The 16,464-nt window shown below is 34.5% G+C and overlaps 1 protein-coding gene across 1 annotated transcript in view; it reads left to right on the top strand.

Moving 5' to 3' along the window:
- NUP37 (nucleoporin 37) overlaps positions 1–16,464 on the top strand; it is a 45,871-nt gene that overhangs the window by 13,096 nt on the left and 16,311 nt on the right. The window contains exons 4-5 of the mRNA XM_003832576.6: positions 5,935–6,007; positions 7,856–7,950. Coding sequence (XP_003832624.2) covers positions 5,935–6,007; positions 7,856–7,950 — 168 coding nt within the window. The remainder of the gene's footprint in view (positions 1–5,934; positions 6,008–7,855; positions 7,951–16,464) is intronic.

Genomic DNA, 16,464 nt, shown 5'->3' with positions numbered 1-16,464 from the left:
TAACTACATGTGGAAAGACAGGAATTGTGGGGTGTAAGGAACCACTCATGACAAAGGAGGGGTCTGGTGCCTCATTGTGCAGATGCAATGATCTGGTAAGTTTTAGTTCCTTTATACTATCTGGGAGGCCTAAAGGTCAGTTTCCTGAGAAAGGAACTCAGAGGAGACAAATACAAGTTTTCAGGCTTTAAGATCAGGAGAGTCAATCTCTGTAATTATCTCCAAACCATGAACATTAGTTCTGTGGGGAAGTTGGGCCAGTTTCACCATCAGGACCACAAAGTGGACCTGGTTGGGTTTTGGCTCTCCCTGGTTTTTTTTTGCTTTTTGCCAGACCTGTAATGTCCCAAATCAAAGCACCTATTTTTATAATTCATTGTTAATTAAATATAGGTATTTGTTAGGTTAAATGAAAGTAATGATAAGAGTGTACATTTGCATTTTAAAATGAGATTGATAGAGTGCTTTCATTTATTAATACAAAGGGCATTAGAAGTAAACTAATCCAGTCTCCTTTACTTTATTGAGGAGGAAACTGAGCCCTGAGTTTTTAAATGTCATCTTCAAGTTGCATAGCTAAGAAGTAATAAAGGCACCACTAGGCTGACTTGGTTAATCAAATGAAAATGTTGTTAAAATATGGCACATTTTTAGGGGATAACTTGATACTCAACATCTGTTAAGCAATTTAATGAAACAGTCATATATTTGTATACTATTTATGATGACGTATTTATTTCCCACTGTTGCCATAACAAACCACCACAAACATGATGACTTAAAACAACAACAGAAATTTATTATCACAGTTTTGGAGGCACATATTCAAAATCAAGTTATCAGTGGGGTTGGTTTATTAGGCTCTGAGGGAGAATCCATTCCATGCCTGTTTTCTAGATTCTGATGGTAGCCAGGAGTCCTTGACTTTCTTTGCCTTGTTGATGCATCACTTCAATCTCTTACCCTTCATATCTCCTTCTCTGTGTTTATCCTTTTTTGTGTTTCATTCATTGTTAAATTTTGGGCCCACCCTAGATCCAGGATGATCATCTTAGTATCCTTTAATTTAATCATGTTTGCAAAACCCTATTTTCAAATAAGGCAGCACTCGTAGTTACCAGGGGTTAACACATAGACTTATCTTTTTGAGGACACTTTTTTATTTTTATTTTTTTTGAGAGGGAGTCTCGCTCTGTCACCCAGGCTGGAGTGCATTGGCGTGATCTCGGCTCACTGCAACCTCCACCTCCCAGGTTCAAGTGATTCTCCCTGCCTCAGCCTCCAGAGTAGCTGGGATTATAGGTGCACATCACCATGCCCAGCTAATTTTTGTGTTTTTAGTAGAGATGGGATTTCGCCGTGTTGACCAGGCTGGTCTCAAACTGACCTCAAGTGATCCACCCACCTTGGCCACCGGAAGTGCTAGGATTACAGGCGGGAGCCACTGTGCCTGGCGTGAGGGCACTTTTCAACCTGCTAAAAATGACACGGAATTCTTGTTGTTGAGACAGGGTTTCGCTCCTGTCACCCAGACTGGAGTGCAATGGCATGATATCAGCTCACTACAACCTCTGCCTCCCGGGCTCAAGAGATTTTCCTACCTCAGTCTCCCAAGTGGCTGGGACTACAGGCACACGCCACTGCACCCGGCTAATTTTTGTATTTTTTTTTTTTGTAGAGATGGGGTTTTGCCATGTTACCCAGGCTGGTCTGGAACGCCTGGGCTCAAGTAGTCTGCCCACTTTGGCCTCCCAAAGTGCTGGAATTACAGGCATGAGCCACTGCACCCGGCCATGACATTCTTGTGCAATGTATAAATATATAGAGGTGCAAAATAAATGCTAATGTAGTGCACAGTATCCCCTTTCATATAAACCCTCACTAGACAACCAACGAAGCCAAAGACTAAAAGCTACAAAACATTGCAGAAAGAAATTAAAGACACAAATAAATAGAAAGACAGCCTGTGTTCATGGATTGAAAGATTTCATAGTGTTAAAGTGTCTGTGCTACCCAAAGCTCTACAAATTCAATGTCGTCTTTATCAATCTCTGTGGCACTTTTTACAGAAACAGAAAAGCCATCCTAAAATTCAGATGGAACCTCAAAGGACCCCAAATGACCAAAACAATCTTGAGAAAGCTGAAGTTCTCACACTTCTTTATTTCAAATCGTATCGCAATGCTATACAGTAATCAAAACAGTATGGTACTGGCATAAAGATAAATATGTAGACCAATGGAACAGAGTGGAAAACTTAGGAAAAATGCCTTCACATAGCCATCAAATGATCTTTGACAAAGGTTCCAAGGCTACACAATGGGGAAAAGGATAGTCTGTTCAGCAAATGGTGTTGAATAAACTGAGTATCATGCAGAATGATAAAATTGGACTTTACACAAATGAGCTCAAAATGGGACCTAAACATAAGACCTGAAACTATAAAACTCCTAAAAGAAAATATCTGGGAGAAGCTTTATGACACCAGATTTGGCAGTTTTTTCTTAGTTTTGATAACAAAAGCACAGGCAACAAAAGCAAAAAATAGACAAATGAGACTAAATCAAACTTTAAAACTAGTACATGGCAAGGGAAGTCAACAGAGTCAAAAGGCAACCCATAGAATGGGGGAAAATATTTGCAACCCATATACCTAACAAGGGATTAATATCCAGAATGTATACAAAAAACTTCTACAACTCAACCACAACAAAATAAATGATCCAATTTAAAAATGATTCAAAAAGACTTAAATGAACATTTCTCCAAAGAAGGTATATGAATGGCCAACAGGGATGTGAAAAGATGTTCAACATCCCTAATCATTAAAGAAATACAAATCAAAACCACATGAGAGGTTACCTCACATGTTAGGATTGCCACTACTAGAAAAGCAGAAAATAACAAATGTTGACCCAGGATGTGGAGAAATTGAAACTTTTCTGTACTGTTGGTCAGTATGTAGCAATGGTGCAGCTGCTATGAAAAACATTCCAAAGGTTCCTCAGAAAATTAAAAATAGAATTACCTAACTTCCAGTATTATTTTGAATATAAGTGGCAAAAATGGGCATCCTTGTCTTGTTCCTAATCTTAAAAGAGAGACCACCATCTTCTCACCATTAAGAATGATGTTACCTGTGGGCTCGTCATAGATGGCCTATATTGTGATGCGGAACATTTTGTCTATACCTAATTTGTTGAGTTTTTATCAAGAAATAATGTTGTATTTAGTCACATTCTTTTTCTGCATCTTTTGAGATGATGTGGTTTTTGTCTTTCATTCTGTTAATAAAGTGAACCACATATATTTATTTGCATATGTTGAACATTGTTGCATCCCAGAGATAAGTCCCACTTGATCATGGTGAATGATCTTTTTAATGTACTCTTGAATACAGTTTGCTAGTATTTTGTCAACATAGTACTTGAAGTCCTAGCCAGAGCAATTAGATATGAAAAAGAATTAAAACGCATCCAAATAGGAAAGGAAGAAGTTAAATTGTCTGTTTCCTGATACATGATCTTATATATAGAAAAGCTAAAGACTCCACCAAAAAACTGTTAGAACTGATTAGTGAATTCAGTAAGGTTGCATGATACAAATCAACATTCAAAAATCAGTAACCTTTCTAATATACTAACAATGAACTATCTGAAAAAGAAATTAAGGTAATATGATTTACAAAAGCATCAAAATATCTTGGGAATAAATTTAACTGAGGAGGTAAAAGATCTTTACACAGAAACGATAAAACATTGATGAAAGACATTGAACTTGGCACAAATAATTGGAAAGATATCCTGTGTTCATGGATTGGATGAATTAATATTGTTAAAATGTTCTTACTCCTCAAAGCAATCCACAGATTCAATGCAATGCCTATCTATCAAAACTCCAATGTCATTCTTCACAGAAATAGAAAAATCAATTAAAAAATTTATATGAAATTATAAAACACCCCAGATAGCCAAAGCAATTTTGAGCAAAAAAAGAACAAACCCGGAGGCATCACACTACCTGATTTCAAAATAAAAGCTATGGTATTCAAGACAGCATGGTACTAACATAAAAAGAGATACCTTGACCAATAGAATAAGATAGAGAGCCCAGAAATAAATTCATGCATTTATGGTCAATCGATTATTTACAAAGGTGCCAAGAACATAAAATGAAGAAAGGACAGTGTCTTCAATGAATGGTGTTGCAAAACTGTATTTACACACACAGAAGAATGAAATTGAACCGTTATTTCACCCCATATGCAGAATCAACTGAAATTGGATTAAAGACTTAAACTTAAGACCTTAAACTGTAAAATGGCTAGAAGAAAACAGAAAAAGCTTCACAACATTAATCTCCACAACAGTGAATTTTTTGGATCTTACCCTAAAAGCACAGGAAACAAAAGCAAAACTAGACAAGTGGAATTGTATTAAACTAAAGAGCTGCACAGCAAAGGAAACAACAGAGTGAAGATGCAACCTACAGATTGTGAGAAAATATTTGCAAATCATACATCTTGATAAGGGGCTAATATCAACAATATGTAGGGAACTCAAATTACTCAATCACAAGAAAACAGTTATATTTTAAAATGGGCAAAGAACCTGAGTAGACAGACATTTCTTGAAAGAAGACATGCTTTATTCCACTACAACTTTAATTTTGCCTCTGAGAAGACCTTGGACAAAGAATCATTCCCTGGTGGCTTTGATCTGTTTTCTCTAACAACTCTTGACAAATTACTGGAAAGGGGTGTAGTAGCAAAGGTCTACCAACACATCAGGGTCTGTGGATTAAGAGCCTTTAGTTGAGAAAAAATGGCTCACTGTACTCAAACTAAAGAATAAATTTAGATTTGTGTATGATACTCTTTCTACCAAAGAATTGAAAATAAACTTTGTTTTTCAGTATATAAATATAATTTATATTTTTTTCTCAGCCATTGTCTCACATCCTGAGAATCTAGAAAATTTAGGATTAAAGATAAACTAGTTTAAAAAGCAGTTGTTGGCCAGGCGCAGTGGCTCATGCCTGTAATCCCAGCACTTTGGGAGGCCAAGATGGGCGGATCATCTGAGGTCAGGAGTTCGAGACCAGCCTGGCCAACGTGGTGAAACCCTGTCTCTACTAAAAATACAAAAATTAGCCATGTGTGGTGGTGGGCGCCTGTAATCCCAGCTACTTGGGAGGCTGAGGTAGGAGAATCGTTTGAACCTGGGAGGTGGAGGCTGCAGTGGTATGAAATCATACCACTGCACTCCAGCCTGGGCAACAGAGCAAGTCTGTCTCAAAGGAAAAAAAAAGGAGTGTTTGCTGCTTAGGTTTTGTTTTTTAATTTAATAATCCATTGATTAACTACTGAAAAACATGTTTTAAATGTTTAAAGTATAAATAATACTCCAGCTTTTAGTAGGTATAAATATATCAGCTTTTATAGTTATAAAAATAGTATCTTACTTCATCTGATTTATTTGGAGGAATAGAAAAAACTAAGGATTATGGATAACAGAAGAGGGCAAAGACTAAGGTAGATGTATAACAATATTTTTAATATGTCTTGGTGACCTGGCTAAAATGAAGATACTTTTTAAAATCCATCCTTTTATGCTTTTAAGAAAACGTTTAAAATTAAATTCAAGTGCTGATTTAGTGTAAAATTCTACACTTTTATTACTGAAGAAGCACATCCAGAATACACTAACCTTTTGTGTGTTCTCAAAATAAAATAATATGACTCCTACTTTCTGTGATGGCTGTATAATACTTTTTACAGTGGAGCCACAACATTCTTCTTTCCCCCTCCATAAAAAGCATGATTATGAGTTATGATAAAAGCTTCAGTGACCTGAAGGGAAGGATGGGGGGGAGGGGGAGACCTTTCACTTACAAAGGCTAAAAATTGGTATATTTTTGTTTTTTTGCTTCCAGATTTTGTACTTCAGCTGCTGATATGAAAATTAGATTATTTACTTCAGATCTTCAGGATAAAAATGAATATAAGGTATGTTGACAACCATATAAATCTTTAGAGCTTATTTTAAAACGTGTTTGTTTTTTGCTTTTTTAATTGGATTTATTCCAATTTAAAATGGCTTTTTATGGTCATCATTAAAGTATATAATTTAGGGTCTCATTTACTCTACTATAGGTTATAATAACTAGCTTACTATATTATTAAGAACTAAGTTCTTAATGACTGCAGATTATAAATCTGATATCTCTTATTAAATTGAAATATTAGGTAGGAACAACAAATAAGAAAGAACTAGAAATTTACAGTTGGATATAGTAGGAGTATAATAGACATGACCATTCATACAGTAAGAGTTGAACTTCATGGGAACAAATGATCAGTACAGCATAGCACAGGCAGAATTCCAAAGCGGTTAAGAGCACAGACACAGAAGCCAGATTCCTTGCATTTAAACCCCAGTATTATTACTTAGTCGTGGTGTGACCTTGGTTAAGTAACCTAATCTCTTTGTGCTAATATCCTTACCTGTAAAATGTGGGTAATCGTAGCAGCTGCCTTATAGGATTATGAGCATTGACTGAGCAAATTCATATAAAACGCTTAGAATAATGTTGATACATAGTAAACGCCGTATGTGTGTTTTCTGTTACTATAATAATAACCCTCAGATTGGGTCAAAATTGCATCATGTTTTTTTTTAAGAATGGTATTGCCTTCTTGGCTTTCTAATAAGCCAAAATATGAATATTGTTATAAAACAAAGATAAATTACAAACCTTTCCAATCATTTAGAAAATAGTAAAAATTATGCTGTAAGCTATTTACAGTGGGCTTAATGTACTGTATGGATTGGTTAATTTAAGGCTGTACCAGAAATAACCAAGTATATAAATGGCACATAAAATTTTGACCTATCCAAAGTTAATATGCTAGTTATAATACACATTAAACATTTACTGTTAATTTAGTTTGTCTTGTAGACTGTGACAGAAGCTTTGGAGAATGATTTGGAGGACCTGGGTTTGTTAAAGTTGCTCAGGAATGTTTGACCCAAATCTTTTTGTTTTTTGTTTTTTTTTTAATATTACATTTCTACATAGTGAGCAGTACTATATAGAACTGCTTTAATAACCTCAGAACTGAGATCAAATTTGAGTTTTTGGAAAGAAGGAAGGGTAGAAAGAATGATAACCATTAAAGTAATTATCTGACAGGCCTATTTAGGATTTCAACTATGAAGATTTAGACAGATTGAACTTTATCTGCTCACACAGTCCTCCACTGTGCAACTTCTCATTTGTTGCTTCTGTGTCGAGATTTTTTGTGTTGGTGATAACTATGGGCTTATAACAACTAGCTGTCTTCACTGCTAGCAGTCACATTGAGCATGTAAATGAAGGCATTAGATGGTGAAGTCCATCCTGTGTGTGTTTGTTAAGTAGTAGTGAGTATGCAGAACAGCAGATATAAGGTAAAAAGCCTAGAGGTACCCTACCTCAGTACCCCTAAAAAGTTTTCTAGCTCTAATTTTTATTTAGGCTTTATATAATAAGTGAGAAAGGAGGTGATATGAGGACAGGTACAATAAAAATGTGTGTGTGTGTGTGTGTGTGTGTGTGTGTTTGTAAGAAATGCATACTAGAAAAGAAAGACTAAGCTAATAGTGTGTTGAATGATCAATTTTTTTCCCAAGATAAACCTTCTAGAAAAGTGGGTGTATAAATCATGCTTTAAAAATAGCGGATTGCTTAAGAAATATTTATAGAAAAACAGGCAGTGAAAGCTTTTAAGGCAATGAAGCAAAAATATTATGTAGGAATATTGTAGGTTATTTTTCTGTTTTCTTGCTAAGCTTTCTGTTTCTCTTTCTGTCAGGTTTTAGAGGGCCATACCGATTTCATTAATGGTTTGGTGTTTGATCCCAAAGAAGGCCAAGAAATTGCAAGTGTGAGTGACGATCACACCTGCAGGTATGTTGCTTATGTTATAACCATATTTTTAAATTGCCATTTTAATCAGAATTACATTTTTAAAATGAGAAAAAAAATGTGACTTTTACCTAAGTTCTATAGAGTGTTGTAAAAGAAGCATACCTTATTTGAACTGTAGGTATGGCACAAACATGAGTTTCAAAACCAGTGAGATAGTCCTCATCACCATTAATGAAAACTTCCTTGCCTCCCATGGGTGTCTTTTATCTCTTATTTCAGATTTTCACATTTATGAAATCCAAATCTATATTGGACTGGGCACAGTGCCACACGCCTATAATCTCAGCTCTTTGGGAGGCCAAGGTGGGCAGATCACCTGAGGTCAGGAGTTAATGACCAGCCTGACCAACATGGCGAAACTCCATTTCTACTAAACATACAAAAATTAGCCAGGCACGGTAGTGCGCACTTGTGATTCCAGCTACTCGGGGGACTGAGGCAAGGGAATCGCTTGAACCTGGGAGGCTGAGGTTGCAGTGAGTCAAGCTTGTGCCACTGTACTCCAGCCTGGGTGACATAGCGACACTCCATCTCAAAAAAAAAAAAAAAACACAGACATATTGGATCAAATTCTTCAATATTGGACAAGATGAGTAGGAGTAAAATGCAGTTGTCAAGTTACTTTACAGATGCTGTATGATAAGTTTGTGTGTAATAATGAACTATGACTCTCATCTGCTACATAAGATTGATGGAAAATTTAGTGTTTTGATAAATTCAGAGGTTTCTGCATAAGGTTTTCTTTAGATACAATACATTTAACTATTATGTTCTTCAACCTCACCCCCTAATTTAGAACGGATGAGGTAGCTATAACATTTTAATAGTGTGTAAAGCTGGAGAATATCACAAATAAAGAACAAGATGAAAAGGAAGAATAGCAGGTGGAAATAAGCTGAGGAGTCAGGAGTGAAATGAGTGCATCAGTCATTGGAAGGGTGTCAGTTGCTTCATTTGCTTTAACAATACTGTGAGGGAGAGAAAAACTGCTGCTCTGCTGTTTTGCATAATGTTTCATAAAACTATGCCAAAATCCTTAGTATTTATTAGTACTTATGTACATATAAAACTATGAAATATGTATGACTTCACATTAGAAGTAAAGCTGCTAGCTACTTTTTAAATTTTTAATCTTCTTAATATAGCTCGTCTTTTTAAAGTGATAGAGTCATAGGCCATTATTCTTTATGTACTGTCTGTTAAAATTTTCATGTCAGAGATATGAAAGATTTACATGACATTAAGATTCTAGGGCCCCAGGTACTACAAGTTTGTATAGTGACCTGAAGAGTAAATGGAATCGTTTTAAGGTAAAAATTCGGTCACTGGAAATAAATAATGGCATTTCGGCTCTTTAAAACATAGATTTTCCTAATCACAAGCATTTGGAATAATGAAACCTGCAAAGGGGAAAAATGAGTGTCTTTGCAAGCCAAGGAATGGCCTCTGAATAGTGAACGAAAGCCGGAGAGACCTAGGATCACACTCAGTAGTCTATGTTTTTGTTTGTTTGTTTTCTTATGACTCTGAGATTTTTTTTGTAAACTAGCAAAATTCTCTAAAAATTTAGGGGACTGACATAGGGTTGCTAACTTTTTATTTTGTCGAATATAAGACTTTTAAGTTTACTGCCTTCTACCACTATCATTTTGTAAAAGAAAGGACATTATTACTCTAAAAAGTAGGAAAGGAATAACTAAAGAGTAAGTCTTTTAGTTTAAATAAATTTAATTTTTTAAAAACCTGACTACATTGCCTCTAAGTTTCTCATTTTGCCAGACTGGTTGTTGATATTATTGTTCAACAAATATTTGCTTTCCTTTCACCTTCCCATGAAAGGAGATTTTCCCATCTAATTAGCCCTAGCTTTGTGAATTGTTTAGGCCAATGTAGCATTAACAGGTGTGACACAGCAGAAGCTTCAAATGTTTTGCCTGGCTTGACTTGACCTCCTGTGCTCTGTCATTTGCTATGAGATGAGCATGTCCTAGATAGCTACTGATCCCAGAATGAGAAACACGTGGAGCAGATATGGACCCATATGGCATTATGGAAACAGAGCTTCCCATAGACCCATGTGCAAGAAATTTATGCTTATTTCTGTAAACCACCGAGATTTTCGGGTTGATGCACAACATCAAACTAGGAGTATTTTTAGAATTTACAGCTTAGTTCACCAACCAAAAATAAACAACTCTGATTGGTTATTAAAGCCAAACCTCTTAGGCCAAAACCTAAGCAATATAGGTAAGATTTTTTTAAAAACAGAACGTATATAAAAACAAGTTTAAAATGAGAAAGAGTAGATAGTATCATACACTCTCATAGCAAGGAAAGAAGGAATTCTAAGAGGACATATGTGATAATGTAAGATTCTTACAATATCACATATATATTCTTACATTATCAATATGTGACAAGAGAGTATATCATATGAGCAGTTCTACAATATGTATTCTGTACTGTAAAGAGCAGACCCAGTGCTTACTTAAGAAAATTTAAAATAACCTCAATATTTTGATCTATGCATATTTTCTGATGTTTCACTTTGACATTTCCAAGAAAGACACTATATTATAATCAGCTAGCAGAATTTTGCCCTAGGAACACTATTTTAAAACAATCTGTGACCTGAATAGGTTCACGAAATGTATGTGTTGTATTGAAAATTGCCAAATTCTGAATCAAACAGAATAAAGAGTCGTACTGTGAACAAAGGTACCTCTGATAATACAAAATGTTATTATGGAAGATGATAGATTACATTGTATCTAAGACTCCATCTAGTTTTACTATTCTGTGATCTGTGCAAGTTTATAAGAAAATTGGGTTCTCATTAAAGTTGGTCTTTATCAGTTCCAACACTGCCTTTCTAACAAACATTTTATAATGCCTACCACACCTTTTTAAATGAAACAGAAAATGTAGCCTTCCAAATATATAAATACAGAAAATTATTATCGTCCCTTAATTTTATGATATATTCTATAAAAGGAAAACAAAGAGAATAATAATGCATTGTGTATAAGCTCAGATAACAACTACATATGAAGACATAGGTAGTCTTTCTTCTTCTTTACAATGAGTAAGACTGGATATCAGAAAAATAAGATAACATGAAAATGTAAGGCAGAGGCAAGGCAGTCAAGTTGCACAGTTGTAGAGATTTATGAGTTGTGTAGAGTATAATGTAAATAGTGCCATCTGGAGTTCTACAGTGTCATAGCCCTGAGCAGATCTACAGTTTTAGGATAAAAGCTCATGTTAGTAGTAATACAATGAAATTAAATCTCATTAGAGAAATAGGGAAATACAGGTAATCAAAATAGGAATAACATAGCAAGATAAATCATAGGATGTCAAGTTGAAAAAGTAAGATAATATTCTTGCAATATTTTCTGTATGAAAAGTATGAAAAGTATATATCTTGATGAAGAAATATGTATCTTTATGAAAAAGGTGCCATTACTGAAACAAAAACCAAGCGTCTGATAGATGTGTTTAATAAAAGAAATTCCCAAGTAAAGCATGGGGTTGCTAGTCATTCAGCCTCATATTCTACACCATTTTCTTTATGATCCCTCATCATGTCTACCATATGCAGATGCACTCACATGCATATACATGTATATATAAAAATATATGCACACATATATACACAGGTTAATAAAAATACTGATGCTTTATGTGTGTGTTTGTATATGCATATGCACAGAAAAATATAAATACGTTCATAGTTATGACCTAGTGTCATTGAAAGAAGGCTAAAATTATTACAGTATTTGAGAGGTAAAGAAGTGCATATTCATTTAGAAAAAATTATTATCTCCTCCTCCAAAAGAAGGTAAAAGTGTCATTTAAGTATTTAGTGGGTTAAGCTTATTATTTTTTAAAACTCACTAATACAGAACATCTCATTCCCAGTCATTGCCAAATAACAGATGTTCTTGTATGTTAGAAACAGTACCATTCTGTAAGAACAAGTCAGATCAACAAGTATTTATTAAACACATTTCGTATACCCAATATTCAGTACTTTGGGGGATACAAAAGAAATACAAGACCTAGTACTCACTGTAACTACAAAGGATATCAGTAGTAAATCCCATCCCTCCTCCTCATCCCTCAATAATCTTTTAAAATATTAGATAAAAGTTTATGGTGAAAGAAAACTGACTTCTAGAAACCAGAGAATTTTTAGTTTAATAAAATATAGGTGTGCATATAATGTGCCATTCACTTTCTCTATAAAACATGAAATATTTGTAGTTGTCATGTTCTAACTGGGATCATTTTTTAAAAGAATGAGAGAAGGGTGGCATATAAAAAATAAAGAATAAGATATTAGAATGTAACCAAATCACTGTATAAAGGAATACTAAATTACCTAAGCTATTCACTAAGCCAGTAATATAGTTGTTTAAAAAATGTTGCAAGAGGAAAAATGATTTTTATCAAATTTGTTCTGTGTACCACATGCAAGCTATGTGTTTTTCATATTACCTTTGTTTATGTACATTTGAAAGTCTTTAAGATCCATAATTAAGATGGAGTGTTCTTCCTCCACCCCCACCCCAATTGAGATCACAAAATATGCAGTATACCTAAAAATAGTCCTTGTGGGAAACAGCAAAAAGGAAACTGAGAGCCTTCTGAAGGTAGGCCAATGAACCATTCATTCTTTGGAAAGTAATCCACGTCTGGGAGTGCATAAACCATGCCCAGGTACAAAGTATAATCAGAATAATTTACATGATGTATTATACTGTTATAGTTAAAATTCAGGAAAAGTTCCCTGCTTGTCTTCTAAAACTCACTCTAATTTTTTCTAACATTTTGAATCAAGATCAGTAATTGCATAGTTCTAACAAGAGCCTTGAGAATGGGGTAAAATGGACACTTTGTGCTGAGCATGGCAATACTTTAGCTCCAGTGATGGAACATAGAGATTCTTTGTCTTTAAAAGAACTCTCCAAAAATTATACTAAAACCCATTTATCACTTTTGCAGACATTTTTAAATTCAATGCAGTGAAATAGGGTGTTAATGAAAGACTGTAATAGAGTAGAAGTCAGTAAAGTGATGAAAACATTTTCTAAAACTTGACATGATCATTTACTGGTAAAATCACTCTCTAGTAGCTGATACTTTGTTCTTTTCTGTATGCCCTTGTAGATGAAATACAAAACAAGTGCTTAATAAAATATATCACCAAATCAGTGACTACAGTAATTTAAGCTTGCTTTATGTGGCCCTCGTGGTTACAGTAAGTGGATTATAAAATGGGAATCATATCCATAAACAGTTCCCAGATTTTGAAAGACCATTGATGTGAATGATAAAGGAGTACTTTCCCTTATTGATAGCTTTAGTATTCAGCATATAGTCAAATTTTAAGTTGTAAAGTTTATCAAAATTTTTCTTGGAAAAAATGAAATGCTAATATTTCCTGGGTAGTGTTACTGTTGCTTTTGTTAAGGCTTATGTTAGTTAAAGAAAAAGCCCTTCTACTCTGAATTCCTTAAAGATGAAATCATTACACATGGTCTGTTTGAAAACTACCATATGGTATTTCTTTGCAGTTGAGAGTTTAATTTTTGAAGTTTATTTTTAAATGTGACAAAATTTCTCACAATTTCCATCCTTCAAAAATTTATCTGTCTGTATAAGTTAAATGAGATGTTAATAATTCTCCTCTGAGACAGCCTCAGTTTCTTATCTCTGTGATAATAAATTGTAGTTTCTGCTCAATTTGTTTACAATTACAAGAAATCAAAATGAAGCAACAGCATACAAATTGATAAAATTTTTATCCTCCCCAAAGCTTCATGAAGATGTATAACAGATTAAATTTTGTGTGGTGTAGTTTATTAGTGTTCTGTATGAAACAGGGTACCTCCTTCCTTCTCTCTCCACCCTCAAAGTACATGCAGTCTTTATTATCAACTCTGATTCTGACATATTATTTTCAGTTATTGAAGAGTAAAATAATAAGCCTGTACAATTATCTCATTTTTGCCCTTTTAATTCTTGCTCTGAAGTCAGTAAAACTTCTAATAATAATCTTTTATCATTAGTACTGCTAGTACATTAAAACTACTACTGCTACAACTACTACTTGCTCAGTAGTCTCAAGTATTAAAAAAAGAATTAATCTAATCTTATTTTCTAAATATATTTGGACACACACACACTGAAAGTATCCTGCTACAAAATTCTTCCAACTTTCCTGCTATTTTGTTGTCTCCACCTTTAAGGCTTTTGCCTAGCTCTCAAAGTTCTCCATAGTCTCAACCATAAACTGACAAAACTTTATTTACCAACTCTAACCTACCCATACCCACTGTAAAGATTTGTCCATCTAATCTCTAGATTTGGGCTTTCAGTTACATGGTTCCCCACCTCTGAACTCCTTTTGCACTTAAAACCAGATATTTTAGCACTGAATTCTTTTGCAAAATGTTTCACTTTCTAATTGTGTGCTCATTTGCTAAGGAAATACACCATGACTTACCCTTCTTTGAATCATCTATAACCTGATTAACTTAGTAATTGATTAATTGGAACTAAGAGAAAATCCTAGTTTTGCTCTCACAAGCTCAGTGGAAAATATGTTTCTTGTCTAAGAATGTTGAGGGTCCCTTTCCTGTACCAGTGACATTGTAAAGTGCCTGCTAATCCTTATAACTACATCTCTGTATTACTTTGTTCTTTTCTTTCTTATTTAATTAATCAATACACAGATTCATGTGATCTAGTCATGTCTTTTAGAAAGATTGTGGTTCATATTTTTTGCTTTACCAGTTAGGGCCAAATGGATACAGATGTGTCATTTAATGTCATCCATTCTTTCTTTTGTGTTGTCAAAAAACATTTGGTAGTAGAAATTCCCTTCTGCGATGAATTTCCTAGCAAACAGTGAGCTGCCAAAAATGTTAAAAATGGAGAATGAACAAATAAACAGAATATTACAGAATATTCCTGTTGAATCCTCGGACAGAACATCTTTCTTTATTAACTGTCCATTTAAAAGACCTTTGAGAATATCTAGGATATCCCCAGTATGCCAACACCCAATTTATGGGACCTTTTTGTTAATTTATTGGGACAATAACATTTAAATACCATATGGTAGGGATACTTAATGTTCTGCTGAAAAGCACTCGGCCTGAAATGAAGCAATAATTATAGCAATAAAATACTAAAAGTAAAATAAGCATAATTCATAATCTTAGATCTGAATAGCTCTCTATCCCATCATCACAGCTAAATCTAAGAGTTCTATTTAGGACCACAATGTCAGGAGAGATGGGGATGTTAATTATAATTATTGTTCAAATTGGATGAAAACTGTCATTTTATTTCACTTGAGGAGTGATGCTTTACTTACCCAGTGCCCTTTGATTTGGTCTGTATTGGCACCTTAATATGTCAGCACATAACTTTCCCATAAAAGCTTTTCCTTTTAAATTTCCCTTGCAAACATTTAAATATGTACTATGTATGTTAATATAGATCCTAGGTTTTGGCCAAGGTAATTAAACCTGATAACATTTATTCTATACTTTTATGCTTTGAGAAATGGTCTATCATCTTTTCATATGCTTAATTATGTGTATTATGAAGGCTGTGGGGTTTTTTTTGTTTTTTGGGTTTTTTTTTTTTTTTTTTTTTTTTGAGACGGAGTCTCTCACTCTGTTTCCCGGGCTGGAGTACAGTGGCAAAATCTCAGCTCACTGCAACCTCCGCCTCCCAGATTCAAGCAGTTCTCCTGCCTCAGCCTCCCGAGTAGCTGGGATTACAGGTGCCTACCACCATGCCCAGCTAATTTTTGTGTTTTTAGTAGAGTCAGGGTTTCACCATATTGGTCAGGCTGGTCTTGAACTCCTGACCTCAGGTGATCCGCCTGCCTCAGCCTCCCAAAGTGTTGGGATTACAGGCGTGAGCCACAGTGCCTGGCCAGCTGTGAGCTTTTAAAGCATTTCTCTTTCTGTGATGCACCACTGTCCTGAAAAGTGTGCTTCTGTGGTTATAACTGACTTTGCAATAGTAATAATTTTGGAAATATTAAAACCTGAATTTTCAAATTTTGAATTTTTTTCTTTTATAGTAGAAATCCTGTTGTCTGACGTGGTCTAGACCAAAAGTTTCTTAGATAACAAAAAGTCAGTAAACTCAGGAAATCATTGTAAAAGAATGCCTACCTGCCTTATTTTAATATACAACCCATGTATATTAAAAACCATTTGCCAGTCTTTTGATATTAGGCCAGTGCTTTTTTTTCTTAGGTTATGAGTCCATTGATTGGCTTGGGACCACTTTTTTGGCATGAACCACAACCAAAATACAATGTCTTCAATGAAAATAACACTTAGAAAAGCAGTCTTAATTCAGAATACTTCTAGATTTTTATTTTTATTATTTAAACTTTTAAAACTGTCACACATACCTAATATGAGTGAGTTTTTTTTCTTTTAGAAACTTAACCTTTAG

Source organism: Pan paniscus, chromosome 10, assembly GCF_029289425.2.
Source record: "Pan paniscus chromosome 10, NHGRI_mPanPan1-v2.0_pri, whole genome shotgun sequence".
NCBI classification, from domain to species: Eukaryota; Metazoa; Chordata; class Mammalia; order Primates; family Hominidae; genus Pan; species Pan paniscus.
This window is presented reverse-complemented; position numbering and strand designations above follow the sequence as displayed.